The sequence below is a fragment of the Pholis gunnellus genome, assembly GCF_910591455.1.
Source record: "Pholis gunnellus genome assembly, chromosome: 13".
NCBI lineage: Eukaryota > Metazoa > Chordata > Actinopteri > Perciformes > Pholidae > Pholis > Pholis gunnellus.
The window spans coordinates 22,442,880-22,457,567 of NC_136540.1; the positions used below are offsets into that span (position 1 = coordinate 22,442,880).

The following is a 14,688-nucleotide window of genomic DNA, read 5'->3' on the forward strand; positions in this document are numbered from 1 at the left end:
TCAATGGGTAGAGAGGGTTTCCCGGTAACTACAAGGTTGGCGGTTCAATCCTTGGCTGCTACATGTCCTTTGCCGAAGTGTCCCTGAGCAAGACACTGAACCCCTAACTGCTCCCCACACGCCTCTCAGCAGCCCAAAGCTCCCAATAAGCTAGGGATGGGTTAAATGCAGAAGTCAGATTTCGTGTATATGTATCTGACAATAAAATCCTGACTTTAAAAACTTTAAAAAATACAACGTACACTTGTGATAAGACATTTTCCAGTTGTGGATGTACAAATGCAAACACATAAGACTAACATATGGTGACAATAATGGCCCAAACTTGTTTTAACCGTGTGGTATTTCAGCCAGCTGTGCCAGTGAATAAAGTAGTCTATGACTACTTCTGTTTAAATATGTTTATAATGTAAAGTATGCTAAAAAAGTATACTAAAGGAAATAGTTTCTACTGAAGGTTACAAGGTTTTTATTCGTCATTGTACAACAGGGTTGCACAACAAAATGTTGATTATAGTCCTAATTTGCTACATAGTAAATAAAAAATAAAAAAACGACATTATATATTGAGGGTGGAGGATGAGTTATTGAGTCTCATAGCCACTAAGATTTTCATTCTTAAAGATTAGACAAATGATTGGGTATTTTTTGTCCCTTGTTTTACTGACATCATATCTCTTACAATATGGATTGCTTTGCTAAATCACAACTTTACAATAGGTACGATTCATTGAGAAAATTAAAGATAACATTTTCAGTTGTGTGCGTGGGTCTGAGCCAAATGTCACTATGTCTTTATGAAAAACTTCAAAGACTCAGAGTAATAGTCAAGTAATTTGAATTAAGTGGGTTGTTTACCCCTTTACTATCAGTGGGCTACGTTATCAATCAAACAATCAAAACTACGGATGGGTCACGAGGGCGTAGCCTTCAACAGTCTCCCGAAAACTGCCGGTTTATCCGCCGCACCTGTTCCCCTATCCTTCCCTTCAGCTTTCGTCTCTTACCTTCTGTTTTATGGCACAGCTCCACCAGAGCCTGGCATCGCTTCTGGAAGTCTGGAAACACGCGCTCGGTAAAACTATCCCCGTCTTGACACGCCGCTGAACTCACACGAGTGAACTTTCCCGTTAACTCACAGCGCCGTTCGTTAACTAACGCCGGTGATGCTGCAAGCCCACGCCTGTAAGGATGACGTGTTGCGTTGACGGTCCCCTCCGAAGTTCCTGCTTCGGAGGACATCGCGGAGTTGTAAAAAGCGATTTGTTGACGCTGATTTATGTGTTTGTGGTCGGAAGTAATATCATGAATGTGTGTTTTGGCGAAATATCAAAGAAATAGTTACACCCTGTTAGTTTGCAGACCGTGTTGGGATTTATTCATATGTGTATGTAAAAAAATATTTCGGTGCAAATGTGCGTGTACCCTGCATTAAATGCTATTCTTTGCTATGTTATTGTCTGCGTGTGAAACACTTTGGTGCTCTTTTTAAAATGGTTTTTTTTTTATTATCATCAATCACACAAGATATTTTTGATTAAACCTTCACTGCACAACATTCTACTAATAACCAATAATCGAGCGAACAAATATTACAATTACACAGAAACATTGGGTTTTCTACAAAACGTGGTGTTTATTGTCAAATCTAAGAGCCAATCAGACCACACCGGACCACAGACTGAGTCGAGGGACATTCTCCCAAGTCTCTTATTTGCATCCCCGTTTCCCTCACTTGCGTCTTTTCCTTGCGTCTTAGTCCCTCTCACCAGGGATGCTTGGAGAGACGCAAGGAAACCTTGCGAGGAGAGAGGAAACGAGGAAATATGTATTAAGACAAATGAGACATCCTTTTCTCAGTTGCCTCACGTGAAGCGATGTCTGTTTCTGATCACAGTTGGATCAGCTGTCAGTCGGCTTTAACAGCTGAAGAGACTTTTGAGAAGTTTGTGTCTGTTCACATGATCACTGTACTTAATAATAATAACACTAATAACTAACTAGAAAATGCATTTCCTGCTGAAAATGCGTTGGAATGCTGAAAGCTGAAATGAACTGCTGAAACATTGCTGAAAATAGAAATCCAATTAAAAAAAGATTGCAAAAAGCTGAATAATTCAAAAAGTTTAAAGATTACAAATATGAAAAGTCATATCAGCCCTCTCCTGAAAGAGCTGAACATTTTGATAGTCGAACGGTTTTTGTAGCTTAAAAAAGGGAAAAGTCCTCTCAAAATCTTTAAGACCTGAATGACTGTATGAGAGAGAGACACAGAGAGAGAGAGAGAGAGAGAGAGAGAGAGAGAGAGAGAGAGAGAGAGAGAGAGAGAGAGAGAGAGAGAGAGACAGAAAGATAAAGAGAGACATTGAGTGAATGAGTGTGAGAGAGTGAGAAAGACAGACAGGCAGACAGACAGTTAGATGGACTGAGTGAGCGGGAGAGAGAGACAGACAGACAGACAGACAGAGAGACAGGAGATCTAACAATGCCTCCAAGTCATGCGTGCGTGTGTAAAGACAGACAGAGAGAGCCTGGGTGCGTGTGTGTAAGAAACAGGATAACAATACTTGGAATGCTTAAAAGCATTCCAACAATTATACTGTAAGAAAGAAGTAGACAGTTTGCAGAGACAAGATGTCTAACCCTCACTATTTCAGTAGATTTGTTTGTTTTTCTACTAAAAGTTAATATGTTTACTCCAATTTAAACTCTCATCAATAATAAGTCCTAGGAATTTTGTAGATGATACTTGAGGCATCTCAACAGATCCTTAGAGTACAATTTTTTACCACGAAACCTGTCAGTAAACCTACCAGTTCTTCACACTAGATGGCGACATAGTGCATCTTTTCTCTGCCTCAGCAAGAAGGGAAACTGTTGTTAAAACCTTACATACAGCTATGATGTAAAGTCCTCCTGATAACCGATGTGTTAAAACTGGTTAAATCAACACTTTCTATGACGCCCATGTCTATAATGCATTATAAAATATACTCATCATGCATTATACTCTGCTTATAGCCTTGTATAATAATAGTTATAAGCATAAACATTCATAATTAGGGTTATCAATGGATTTAAATGAATGATTGTCCATAGTTTATCATTTTTATCTGATCGAAATGTACCTTAAAGGGAGATCAGTCAAGTATGTAATACTCTTATCATCATGCTATATTATTTGTAGATGACTTTAAAAGGAGGTAAGATTCCTAATTTATAAATACTAAATAGGGGGGTGTTAGAGTAAAGTGTTCACTATGAAAGTACTGTTTACAATATACAGTAACACACAGTAAAAGCTCCTGTTTCTGCTTCTCATATAACTTCACTCTCAAAACTTTAAGCAATCAACTTTAATATTGAAGTTCAAAGACAAACTTTAGGGATTTATTTATCTCTCCACTCACCGGATGATGCCAACATTTTCAGAGTAGTCTCCTCTTCCCTGAGTCCCAAACGGTAAAGGTGAGAACAACACAGGCCACGCTGTTCCTGTTCCAGATCGTCCCTAAGATTCGGTTCCCAAACCTGCAATGACCGTCACATTATTCTCTCTGTCTCTGTCTGTCTGTCTTTGTGTCTCTGTGTCTCTGTCTGTCTTTGTTTGTGTCTCTGTGTCTCTGTCTGTCTTTGTTTGTGTCTGTCTTTGTCTCTCTTTATTTATTTAAATTTTTTTTAAAGAAATTGCCTGTAAAAAATGAATTGAATGCACATCATTTCAGATATTATGGCCCAACTTTAGGCAAAGTGATAGGCTTAAGTTAAATTAAGAAAAAGCTTCTGATTATACCTATTTGGGAATTTAAAAACTTAGTTTTCTAAGTGGGCCCACAGACGCTCTTCCACCCACGCCGACCGTTGGGCCCACAGACGCTCTGCCACCCACGCCGACCATCGGAAACAGAGACGCTCTGCTACCCACGCCGAGAAAAAGGAATTGGGGCTTTCTGCTTCTTAAAAAGAAGGAGAAACGGGAGAAAACAACGACAATGGCGACCCTCAGGCCTACAGACGCTCTGCCACCCACGCCGACCGTCGGGCCCACAGATGCTCTGCCACCCACGCTGACAGTCGGGCCCACAGACGCTCTGCCACCCATGCCGACCGTCGGCGTGCCACCCATGCCGACCGTCGGGCCCACAGACGCTCTGCCACCCACGCCGACCGTCGGGCCCACAGACGCTCTGCCACCCACGCCGACCGTCGGGCCCACAGACGCTCTGCCACCCACGCCGACCGTCGGGCCCACAGACGCTCTGCCACCCACGCCAACCGTCGGGCCCACAGACGCTCTGCCACCCACACCGACCGTCGGGCCCACAGACGCTCTGCCACCCACGCCGACCCTCGGGCCCACAGACCCTCTGCCACCCACGCCGACCGTCGGAAACAGAGGCGCTCTGCTTCCCACGCCGAGAAAAAAGAAGAAGTGGGGCTTCCTGCTTCTTAAAAAGAAGGGGAAATGGGAGAAAACAACGACAACGGCGACCCTCAGTCCAACAGACGCTCTGCCACCCACGCCGACAGTCGGGTTCCCAGACGCTCTGCCACCCACACCGACCGTCGGGTCCACAGATGCTCTGCCACCCACGCCGACCATCGGGCCAAGAGAAGCTCTGCAACCCATGCTGAAACAGCAGAAAACAACGACAACAGGTTGTTTGAGCTGGTTGACCGTCAGGCCCAGAGGCGCTCTCCTACCCACGCCGACCCTCGGGCCCAGACACGCTCTGCAACCCACACCGACCCTCGGGCCCAGAGACACTCAGCTACCCACGCCGACCCTAGGAGAAAGAAACCTGGAGGAGAGTGCTGGTCGATCACCTAAGGGTGAACAGTAGCTCCCCCTTCCTCCCACCTTAAGCCCTCAAACCCTGAACCCTCAAGGACTTACTAACGTCACCTGGTAAGTGAGTGAGTGTGAGAGACTATGAGGGCTTGAGATGGTGTAAATAGGAATGGGACAGCACTTTGCTGCAACATATCACGTTACCATGAAAACGACAAAAAATATGATATATAATTGTGTGTATTTGTACTCCCTGATTTGAACGTCTTCCAGACTCTTTCCTCACAAGATGAGAAGTAACTTCATATAATCTATTTACTCGTTTTTGTCAAAACAGCTTCAATGACAAAATCAAATATTTGATGAATAAATAAATAAATATTCTCTGATTTCATGTTTATTTGTTGTTCCATCTTAAACCCTTAATGTTTCTGTGTAAATGTAATACTCCAGGCTGAACACACGTGAGCCGTCCTCTTTGTTTACCTTTCTTTTTTTACGTCTCCATGCGTCCACTGGTTACCCCATGTTTAACGTCACATTGCTATGACTTGTGGGTAATTCCCTTAGGCATGGTATGGTAAGCATGGCATGGTATGCTGACTTAAGGGAATTACCCATAAATCATTGCAATGTGACGTTAAACACAGGGTAGTTGAACGGTTTCTGTAGCTTAAAAAATCTTCCCACCCTTTGCTGCAGTTGTGTCCTAATTTCTTGTCTTTCCTGTGTAAAAAATGTCTCAGCCTCATTGCATAGACCTATTGGATGTTTTACTATGATAAAAAAGTGTACTGTAATGTGTGCAAATGTGTGGAAATCATGATTAGAATATCTTGAGTGTAATACATGTATGGATTATCCTTTGCAAACTTGGACAGTTTGTAAGGCTTGCGCACAAGGCATACTGAGCACTTCATGGAGTATATAAAAATATATCGTCTTGATCACTATTGTGTTTTTGTGTGATTTAAATAGTTATGTGAGATTCAATTTCCATTTTTGCTTTTCTTTTGTATTTATGGTGATACAATTATTACTACTACACATTTATGTGACATCACTGTAGCATTCATCTTCTGATAGCCTGAAAAAGAGACGTAAGTAAAAGGATTGTGCAATACAGTATTGAGGTATACATGCATTACTAAAAGGAGACCAGACGGACCAAAAAATAGGAAAATTGGCTTCAAACCATCATGCAGTGTCTTAGTATGGAGTCAGTCTTGCCTGAGATGTAAATCAAGGTGCTAAAGTTGGAATAGTGTTTGTACCCGTTTCATACCCGTTTCAACACAACTTTTTTTTTCAAATGTGTATAAAAAGTGGTAACTATATCTCCTGATTCATGAGTAGTAGGTCACTCAGGACAGGATCATTCCCGCAGTCAGATGAATTGTAAATCTTTCATGTATCTAGCAGATTAACCCATCATTTAATTATTACAAAACTACTGAGTGAGAGTGCATAGATAGGGTGTTTACAGCATGCTGTATGTCTGTTTCATGCAGATTAGTCATTTTAGGCCCCTGTTGCTCTGCTATAAACGTGTATAAATGTACTGTTTTATTATGGCACAAAACAGTGTTTGGTTACATAAAAGACCAGCAAAAATAAATTCCCTTTCCGCCTTTAATTTTTTTTTCAGCAAATACAAAATTATAGCCAATATCTAAATATCTTCCCCAACAATCAGCATAAAAAGTAAATAAAATGATTTGTGTCGTTGCATACTTTGTAATATTTCTTAGTGCATTCAAATCAAACTAATAATAACCATTATATAAGAAAATGTGTGTCAATCTGGTCAGTTACATTGAGTGTGACAGCAACTATGTCTGCATCGCAGCTCGTTGTAGGATTTGACCTAGGCGCTGGTTTTAGTTGGTCGGATCATCACCGAGCTGCCGCTGGACAGCGTGGCGTAGAACCCGTTCAGGAACTGGTTCTTCAGCCGGTGCTGGAAGTGGACATACCTCACCCCTGGTCCATAGCCAGAGAACACGTGTGACACCTGCAGGTCAACAGAGAGACGTGCAATGAAATCTGAATTCTGCTTCCATACAAGCAGATCACTACTACCTGTCAGGGGACTCAGTAACTCACCTCCTTCCAGTTGTGTGAGTAAGCGCTGCGGTCCTCGGTGGGGTTGGCGCTGTGCTCTGAGATCACTGTGCTTTTGTCTGCACCCAGTAACTTCACGTGCAGCTCGTAGATGGAGTTATGCAGCTGACTCTCCTCATACCTGATGGAAGGACAGAAACTTAAAATGTACGGTGCACCAAGGAATCGTGAAGTAGTCTGACACGTTCATGAGTTGACAGATGGCAGCACATTAAATGCTGCCAAACACAGAATAAAAGAAGAAGTGAATAACAACTTATTTAACAGGTCTAATTTATTTCTTGTTCACTTCCAAGAAGCTTCCTGGAAATAACTTTAGCATTTGGTATTCATTTAATGGTATATAGAGCCAGTGTTATTTGGTACACATCAAATGGATTAATTCCAAGGGATTATTATTAGTGCAACCTGGAGATTATTTTAAGTCACAGCACATCAGTTTAGCTGAACATGCAGAAGTAGTACAGCCAAGCACACAATTCAATTCAACATATGTGAGGAATTAAGAGTCCAATAATAAGTTCATCCATCCATTCCATGATATGTAACCGCATGTCCTTTTCAGAATCGTGGGGGTCCGGGAGCCGATCCCAGCTCACACTGGATGTGAGGCGGGGTAATACCCTGGACTAGTCAACCCCATGGCCGGCACATAGAGACACACAATCATTCATGCTCACATCATCACCTACTGACAATTCAGAATCAGCAATTAACCCTAACCTGCATGTGTTTGGACCAGTGGAGGAAGCCGGAGCACCTGGAGAAAAGCACGCTAACACAGAGAGAACGTGAGGATATGTTCATTTTATTATTAAAATATCATTACTAGGTTTAAATCTCCTATTTCCCTTAGAAGTAGTACCAAATGACAGAAAGTAATTTCCTAAGGAATTGGTAGGAACTGTATAAATACAGCCTGGATGGATTTGAATAAATTATGAATGAAGTTAAGCTTTGATTATTTTTTGTAACATCTAGCAGAGGTGAAATAACACTGCGTTTAAATATTCAAACAAACCAGCAAAAGCAATATTTCTACTGGTTAGTACCGCAGAAGAAAGATGTAATTAAAGTCCTATTAGATTATACTGTATTAGCGTTGTAAATTATGAACATTTGATTGATTGTTTTAATGTAATATCAACTAGCACTTGCACTTTCATGCTACGCTACGCTAATCTAGTCAAAGGTAAGGCAGTTTGTTTAACACAAACAACCCCAAAATCATAACACTATTTTCTGTGTATCGTCCACACACGCTTTGCGAGGCACAACCTAAATGACGCGTGTGCAAATGCACAGACTGTGAAAGACGTACTATACACGGGGTCATCTATGAGTGGACTAACCAAGCTGATAAGACCACAGTGATAAGCTATCAACACATGGGCGGGTGAGGTGGTGAGTGATGGGGGTGCTCATTAACCCACCAGTCTTGGATGACTATTTCAGGCTGAAAGTCATCCAGCAGCTCTTCCCACAGTCCCTCGGCCTTCAGGTCCACAACCTGCTCCATGGTGAACCAGCTGAGGACAAGAGAGCGGACACGAGTCAGATTCACTACATGTTTATGATTCAGTGTCCTGGCCTTATATCTGCCAGTTTTAATCTATTGTAGGTGCTATCATATGCCCACTGGTAATCCCTGTTGTGACCAGCTGCATGGTAACACCTACCTGGATTGAGGCAACTGACAGATCACAGCACCTGCCGGGATGCCACTGGAGTCGTAGGGGAGGGTTTCAATGCTCGTGGTCCAGCCACTGAAGTCGCCTATGAATTGAGAAAACCTGATCTGAGACTTTACAGAAATAATTTCCTGTGTTTTGGTTCGCAGCTCAAACATGCAGGACACTCCTGTGCCTCACCATCAGGTTGAAAACGTGGAGGTCCACGTGTTGGCACTTCAGGCAGGTCGGGTTCAGGTGGAGGGATGTCCTTGCTTACACCTGAGAGAAGACAAAGGGACAATTGTAAATGGTACCACGCCTACTGAAGCCACTGTAATTCCACTGCTAATACCTCAAAGCCAAAGAATATATCTTTCTGACAGGGTAACTGGGTGTGCCTCTGTGTGACAAAAGTACACTTTATGTATCAGTCAGCAGCTCATGAAGCGCACGTCGGCATTTTTGGAAACTTCCAGTGTAGTTGTGTTTGATGTCACTGAAGAATCCGACTTTGCAACTTCCTTTTTTTAACCCAAGCAAACCCAGTGGTCCCTTGAGTTTGAAAAGAAATGACGGTGTGCAATCCTATCACCTAGTTCCATTTGTTCCTTTGTATTCTATTTTGGTTTAATGTTTTAAAAAATGTTTTAAAAAACTCAATCAACTCCCATTGAAGATATAGCCACTATAGAAAAGTATTATGATAAGTGATGCAAATTCACTGTATAAGTCAGATTTAATTCATGCTTTTCTGTACCTTTATGACATATAACTAATGTTGCCACTTTGCATAACCCTGTTTAATGGATATGTTGTAGTTTGGGTTAGGTATTGATATTGATAATATCGCAGACAGACAGTTGGCTGATGTTCCCCTTTAGTGTGGTTATCCAAGCACGGTGAGAGTGAGCATAGAGGATACAATGTAGGAGAAATACCAATCCGAAAGAGCAGCAATGACGACAGAAACGTCCTCAGGAGCGTAGTCCTGCATTTAGCATCTCCACACCATTAGTCAGGCTGCACAAAGCTGCTAAGTCTGCGCCTTATTGGCTCAATTGTTACTGGAGAGGAGCAGCAGCCTGGTGCTGACTAACAGATGAGTAATGCACCTTGAAACCACTTCAGGATTAATTAAGGAAGCAAAACAGAACTTTGAAACACTTTACAACTTTGAAAAACCAAGCAGCACGCGCACTAACATCTGTAGACCGTTATGTAACGTTGATCCCTCCTCTGGATCAGAACTGTCAATGAAAATGATCCTGATCAGTAAGTAGGCTAGCAGAACAGCACAACAGCGCATGAGTCGTGTTTCTAACGATGTTCTTCGTACCGTGAGGCGACGGGTTCTTCAACACGTTTCTCCCCAGCGGTTTGGCGTCATAGACGGACTTCCAGTCCAGGCTGTCGGGCATCGGTGCGCCCTGCAGGCTCCACTCATTCTCACATCTCTTCTTCCACTCAGACATGGTGCGACACTAACGCTGTGGAATCTCACTCTTTCACGAGTTTTTCAGGAAGTCTGAGAGGGTTTTTATTCCAGTCTGTAGTTCATACGCCACACCCCATGTTGCAATAGCAGTAAGGCAGCGCAAAGCACGCTGCTGCCTGGCCTCTTAAAGCCACAGTGGTTTAACAGTGTAATGAGGTATAAAACATCAATGACACTGAAGTGAAAATAAGTGATTATGGAGCCACAAAACTGACAGTAAAAGGTTAGACATCGAGAATACATGGCAGTTGTTAAATAATAATGAATATGTGTGAAATAAAAAAGCTTTATACTTGTCCCACCATATAGCACTAATCTGCTAACCAACAACAACTTTATTTTACACTTCTGTTTATTTTTGAATAACTTATTTAATTTGTACTGAACCATAGCGAGAAAAGGTAGACGCCTCTACCAAGGCCACCATTTAATTCATGCATGAGTTATGATGCATGGCCTCAGATTAAGTACATTGTTCACACGTTTTGATTCATTTGTGGGCAAGAATGAAATAACTAAGTCAACTTTGGTAGTGCGAGGCAAGTCACTGATTCCACCTGCTTAAAGGTGACGGCTGGAATAAACATAATCATAATCCCAAATTGCTCTTTCGTAAATATGTTTCAATTTCGGTGTAATTAATAAATTGTAAGTAACCACTGAAATAATTTCCATTGCAGACTCCACAGAATACACCTTTGAATTATGAATCACTGCATTACAGTAAGTAGCTATTAGTCATAGTGGCAGCCTGTCTGCTAGTTCTTATGGTTTAAGCACTTTGGCTCTATATATACTTTCTCCATGGTAACAGGACTGATACTGCCCTGACCTTTGCACTGCATATAAGGTGTACTGTGCGTTTATTAACCAGATAAGAATTGAAGTGCAGACTTGTACAGACCCAACCTGTTTGACTATGTATTCAGCACTGTGTGCTCTCTCTTCAGCAGGTTATCTGTGAACAATGTACAGACATAAAGAAGATCTGGCCCTTTGCTGCAGAGTATTAATAATGAGAGGAGCAGGGTATTTCCAGTTTATTCAAATGAAATTAAATGAAATAATTTCCTGACCATTAGAATGGTTAAAGTTCAAGGTAGAATACAGATAGTAAATAATTGATACTAAACCTATATGGATGTGTAGTGAGCTTTGCTTAAAGGAGAAATAACTAATTGTATGCATTATTAAAATTATGTTATTAGCTGAAACTGAGCCAAACCGTTCCAGTTTCCAGTGTACAGTGCATATATAGTATCTTGGAGTTACACATGTTTGTGATCTGCATTGATGTGATTGTTGACATGGAGATGAGATGTCTAAATAACCACATCTGAAGCAGCCTTCTAGAGCGGAAAAGATGACAGTGAGGTTCCGGGTCAATTTACACTGCAAATACTTTACAAATGTCTCCACCTTGTGGATTCTAGCAGTATGTTTGCCAGTACAGTCAACGGTAAACTCAACTTCAAACTGCTAACAGTACCTAGGCAGATGTATTGTCTGAAGGTTTTGTGAGCAGAATAGGAGAATTGCATTTTCTAGAAGTAATGATTTTAGTTTTTCAGCATAGAAGCTTTTGTTGCACAACTGTGTAGAGACAAATTCATATTTTTTGCACTTTTGGGGTTATATCCATATGGTTGAATGCACTTATTGTAATGCTTTGGATAGTAGCTTCAGCTAAATAAATGTGGTGTAATGTTAAGTATGCAACATGTCTAAAAGTTATATATAGTATCATTCTAAGTGTTGGTGTTTCGACCCTGCAACAACATTGAAAAATATCCAGCGCTGCCTGTCAAAGAATGGTGTTTCTGTTTTGTGTACATTTAAAATAAATGTATCTGCCACAGCTAATAAATGACTGAAACACACCTGGGCTGACCTTCGACCTTTTCACAATTCTTTAAATTGTTGAAATATGTTTAATAAAATACCATTGTAATTAAAGTATGTGTATGTAAATCTGACCCAATGCAGACCACAAGCCGTTTTACTAGGTGAGATTGGGGATGTTCTGAATATGATAAAATATGTATTTTTGTGTTGCTAATTAGGTTTTTCTTTTTCTTCTAAGTTAATCCTGAAGCACATTTGAGGGCCCAGCATAGATAAGTAGATTCTGTATATGCTTTAACCACTGGGGGGGTTCAAGGTTATTCTTTTTTGTCTTGATACAATACATGATGGCACCATGAAATGCAGTTGCAGCCCCCTCCACACTACAAATAAAGAAAATGAATATCAGATATTCTCAGATTTTTAAAATTAGAATAGAATTTAACAATAAAATAGGTAATAAAATGGAACAAAGTGTATAAAAGGTAGCACAAAAGAAAGTATAGAACAAAATCACACTCATTTACATGGAGACATAGCAGATGGATGTTATAAAAGTTGAAAACAGCACATACTGCCTGTGTTTCTTTATGTCATGGAGGTAAATTCATAGTTCAGCTGCCGATGACGTACGATGGAGCCGGAGCCAGTTGTGTTTATGGTTGGAAGAGGGCCAGAAAAAAGCAACAGGGGACAGCAGACACTTGATCTGAAGGGTGTACTGCTGCAGGGCAACCAGCCGGCTACAAATTCATACATACTCTCAAAGTACAAAACAATGGGGGTGTAATACATTTAAATGCATTGCCAAAGCTTTTGTAGTTCAAGTGTTTCATCTTTTGAGGACATAGGCTGTGCTGAGAAAGTAGGACAGCAAACTGTGAGATTATGTAACAGACATTCAGTAACACGATCAGCTGCCAATTGTTAGACATGTGTTACTAGCCTATATGGAGAGGTGTTTAAAAGGGGCAATCCTAAAGATTCCAGTCCGGCTATTTTAGAATTTCGTTTTGATGGAAAACAAAGGAATTGTACATTCTGTACACATGACATCTATTGCACTTCTGTCCATCCTGATAGGATCCCTCCTCTGTTGCTTTCCCTAGGTTTCTCCTTTTTTTCTCCCCGTTAAGGTTTTTTTGGGGAGTTTTTCCTGTACTGATGTGTGTGTACAGATTGTAAAGCCCTCTAAGGCAAATTTGTGATTTTGGGCCATACAAAATAAATTGAATTGAATAGTGACTTAATAGACATTTATTCAAATAAACTTTCTTAAATCTATAAACAGTTCATAAGATAGAGGCATCATATGACAAGTATGTTTGAAGACTGATTAATTTATATTGGGGAAAAATATAGTAGCACCATTGCTTTGAAAAATAACTGGAACAGCTCTTCAGTGCAGACATGTAGGCTGCTGTGATATCTGCCTCCTGTAGAGTCAACACCTGTTGTCTACCCTTGTGCCCCTGTGCATTGTGGGTTTACTGACTACTGTGAGCTGAACTCTGACCACCTGTAGCAACATTAGCTCTCCTTTTAGTGGATGAAGAAGAATCCCCTTTAATAATATTGTTGCTTTAACCCTGGTTATAAAATAAGATCTGTCTCTCACAAGTCGCCCAACTTTATAGAGCTGCAAAACTAAAACGAATCACTAGAATATCCCTTTAAATGGGAGGACATATTAAAAGTGCCAATAGACAACCGGATCATCCCTTAAATGAAACCATCCATTCAATGCAGAATCACTCAAATGAATAAATGTGAACGCATCCTTGTGTAACACAAATTGAGGACAAACCTATGAAGGTGAAACTTACGCACTATATATATATATATTTGTCCCCAGGGTTGTGGCACTAAGCCAGGTGTACATGCATGTTACATTGCACAGTGCAGCATGTGCAATGATTCATGGTCACATACTGTACTCCAAGCCTCTAGAATGCCAGCCCTTTATTCATTCAGATGCACTGATACATGTTTGATACGCTAAAATAAACATTCTCCCACTAGAGCATGTTGTGTTCACGTGATTGGGTCCAGTTAATCCAATTGAAAGGGCTGTGACCTATTTACTGAGCAGCAGCACCCGTATGACTCACTCGTTAATACTGTGGTGAAGGACAAAAGACCAATCCCTAATCTCACTTTACCTACTGTTTTCTTTATAGAATATAGTTTACCAGTGTTTTCAGTCTGATAAAAAAATGGCGGGAAAATAAGACAATCGTTCAACATCTGTGTATAAAAATAGTATACAATTTTGTTCTTCCCGTGTTTTTGCTCACTCGACACAAACCTAAATTGTTGCAGCACAACATCAATGCACTGCCCACCTTGGTGCAGCTTAATTTCACAATATATTTTGCAAGGTTTAGTACATGGTTTCCACTTTTGTGGCACTAGGAGAGTCAGAAGAGAACTGACTCGATGAAATTGAATCTGGGTCCAGGGTGGGCGGTGGCCCCTGTTTGACAGGGTGCAGATGGACCAGCGAGCCTGGTTCAATTATAGCCTCCGCCTGACCACACGTGACCTTGGCGGCTTGAATTTCAAGGGAGCAAGTCCAACCACCCAACGGGTCTGCAACAAGTAAAACACTGCAGGCGTGCAACTGAAAGTTCAGCTTGCATAATATCCAATTCAGCTTATTTGTATTCTGCATAATCATTATTTACACCTACTATAACAAATAAAAACGTCAGCCGTCAGCCAGCGTTTTTAGGCCTCAGGCCGTCTAAAGATAAAGT

The 14,688-nt window shown here is 41.1% G+C and overlaps 1 protein-coding gene across 1 annotated transcript; it reads right to left on the bottom strand.

Annotated features, from left to right (window-relative positions):
- Nucleotides 1-6,410: 6,410 nt before the first annotated feature.
- nccrp1 (P1, F-box associated domain containing) lies at nucleotides 6,411-10,136 on the bottom strand. Its single transcript, XM_079171728.1, has 6 exons — nucleotides 9,926-10,136; nucleotides 8,788-8,868; nucleotides 8,596-8,692; nucleotides 8,350-8,445; nucleotides 6,899-7,037; nucleotides 6,411-6,806 (listed from the first exon to the last, which is right to left on the bottom strand). The coding sequence occupies exons 1-6, from the start codon at nucleotides 10,059-10,061 to the stop codon at nucleotides 6,660-6,662; spliced, it is 696 nt and encodes a 231-aa protein (XP_079027854.1). The 5' UTR covers nucleotides 10,062-10,136; the 3' UTR covers nucleotides 6,411-6,659.
- Between the last annotated feature and the right edge of the window lie 4,552 nt (nucleotides 10,137-14,688).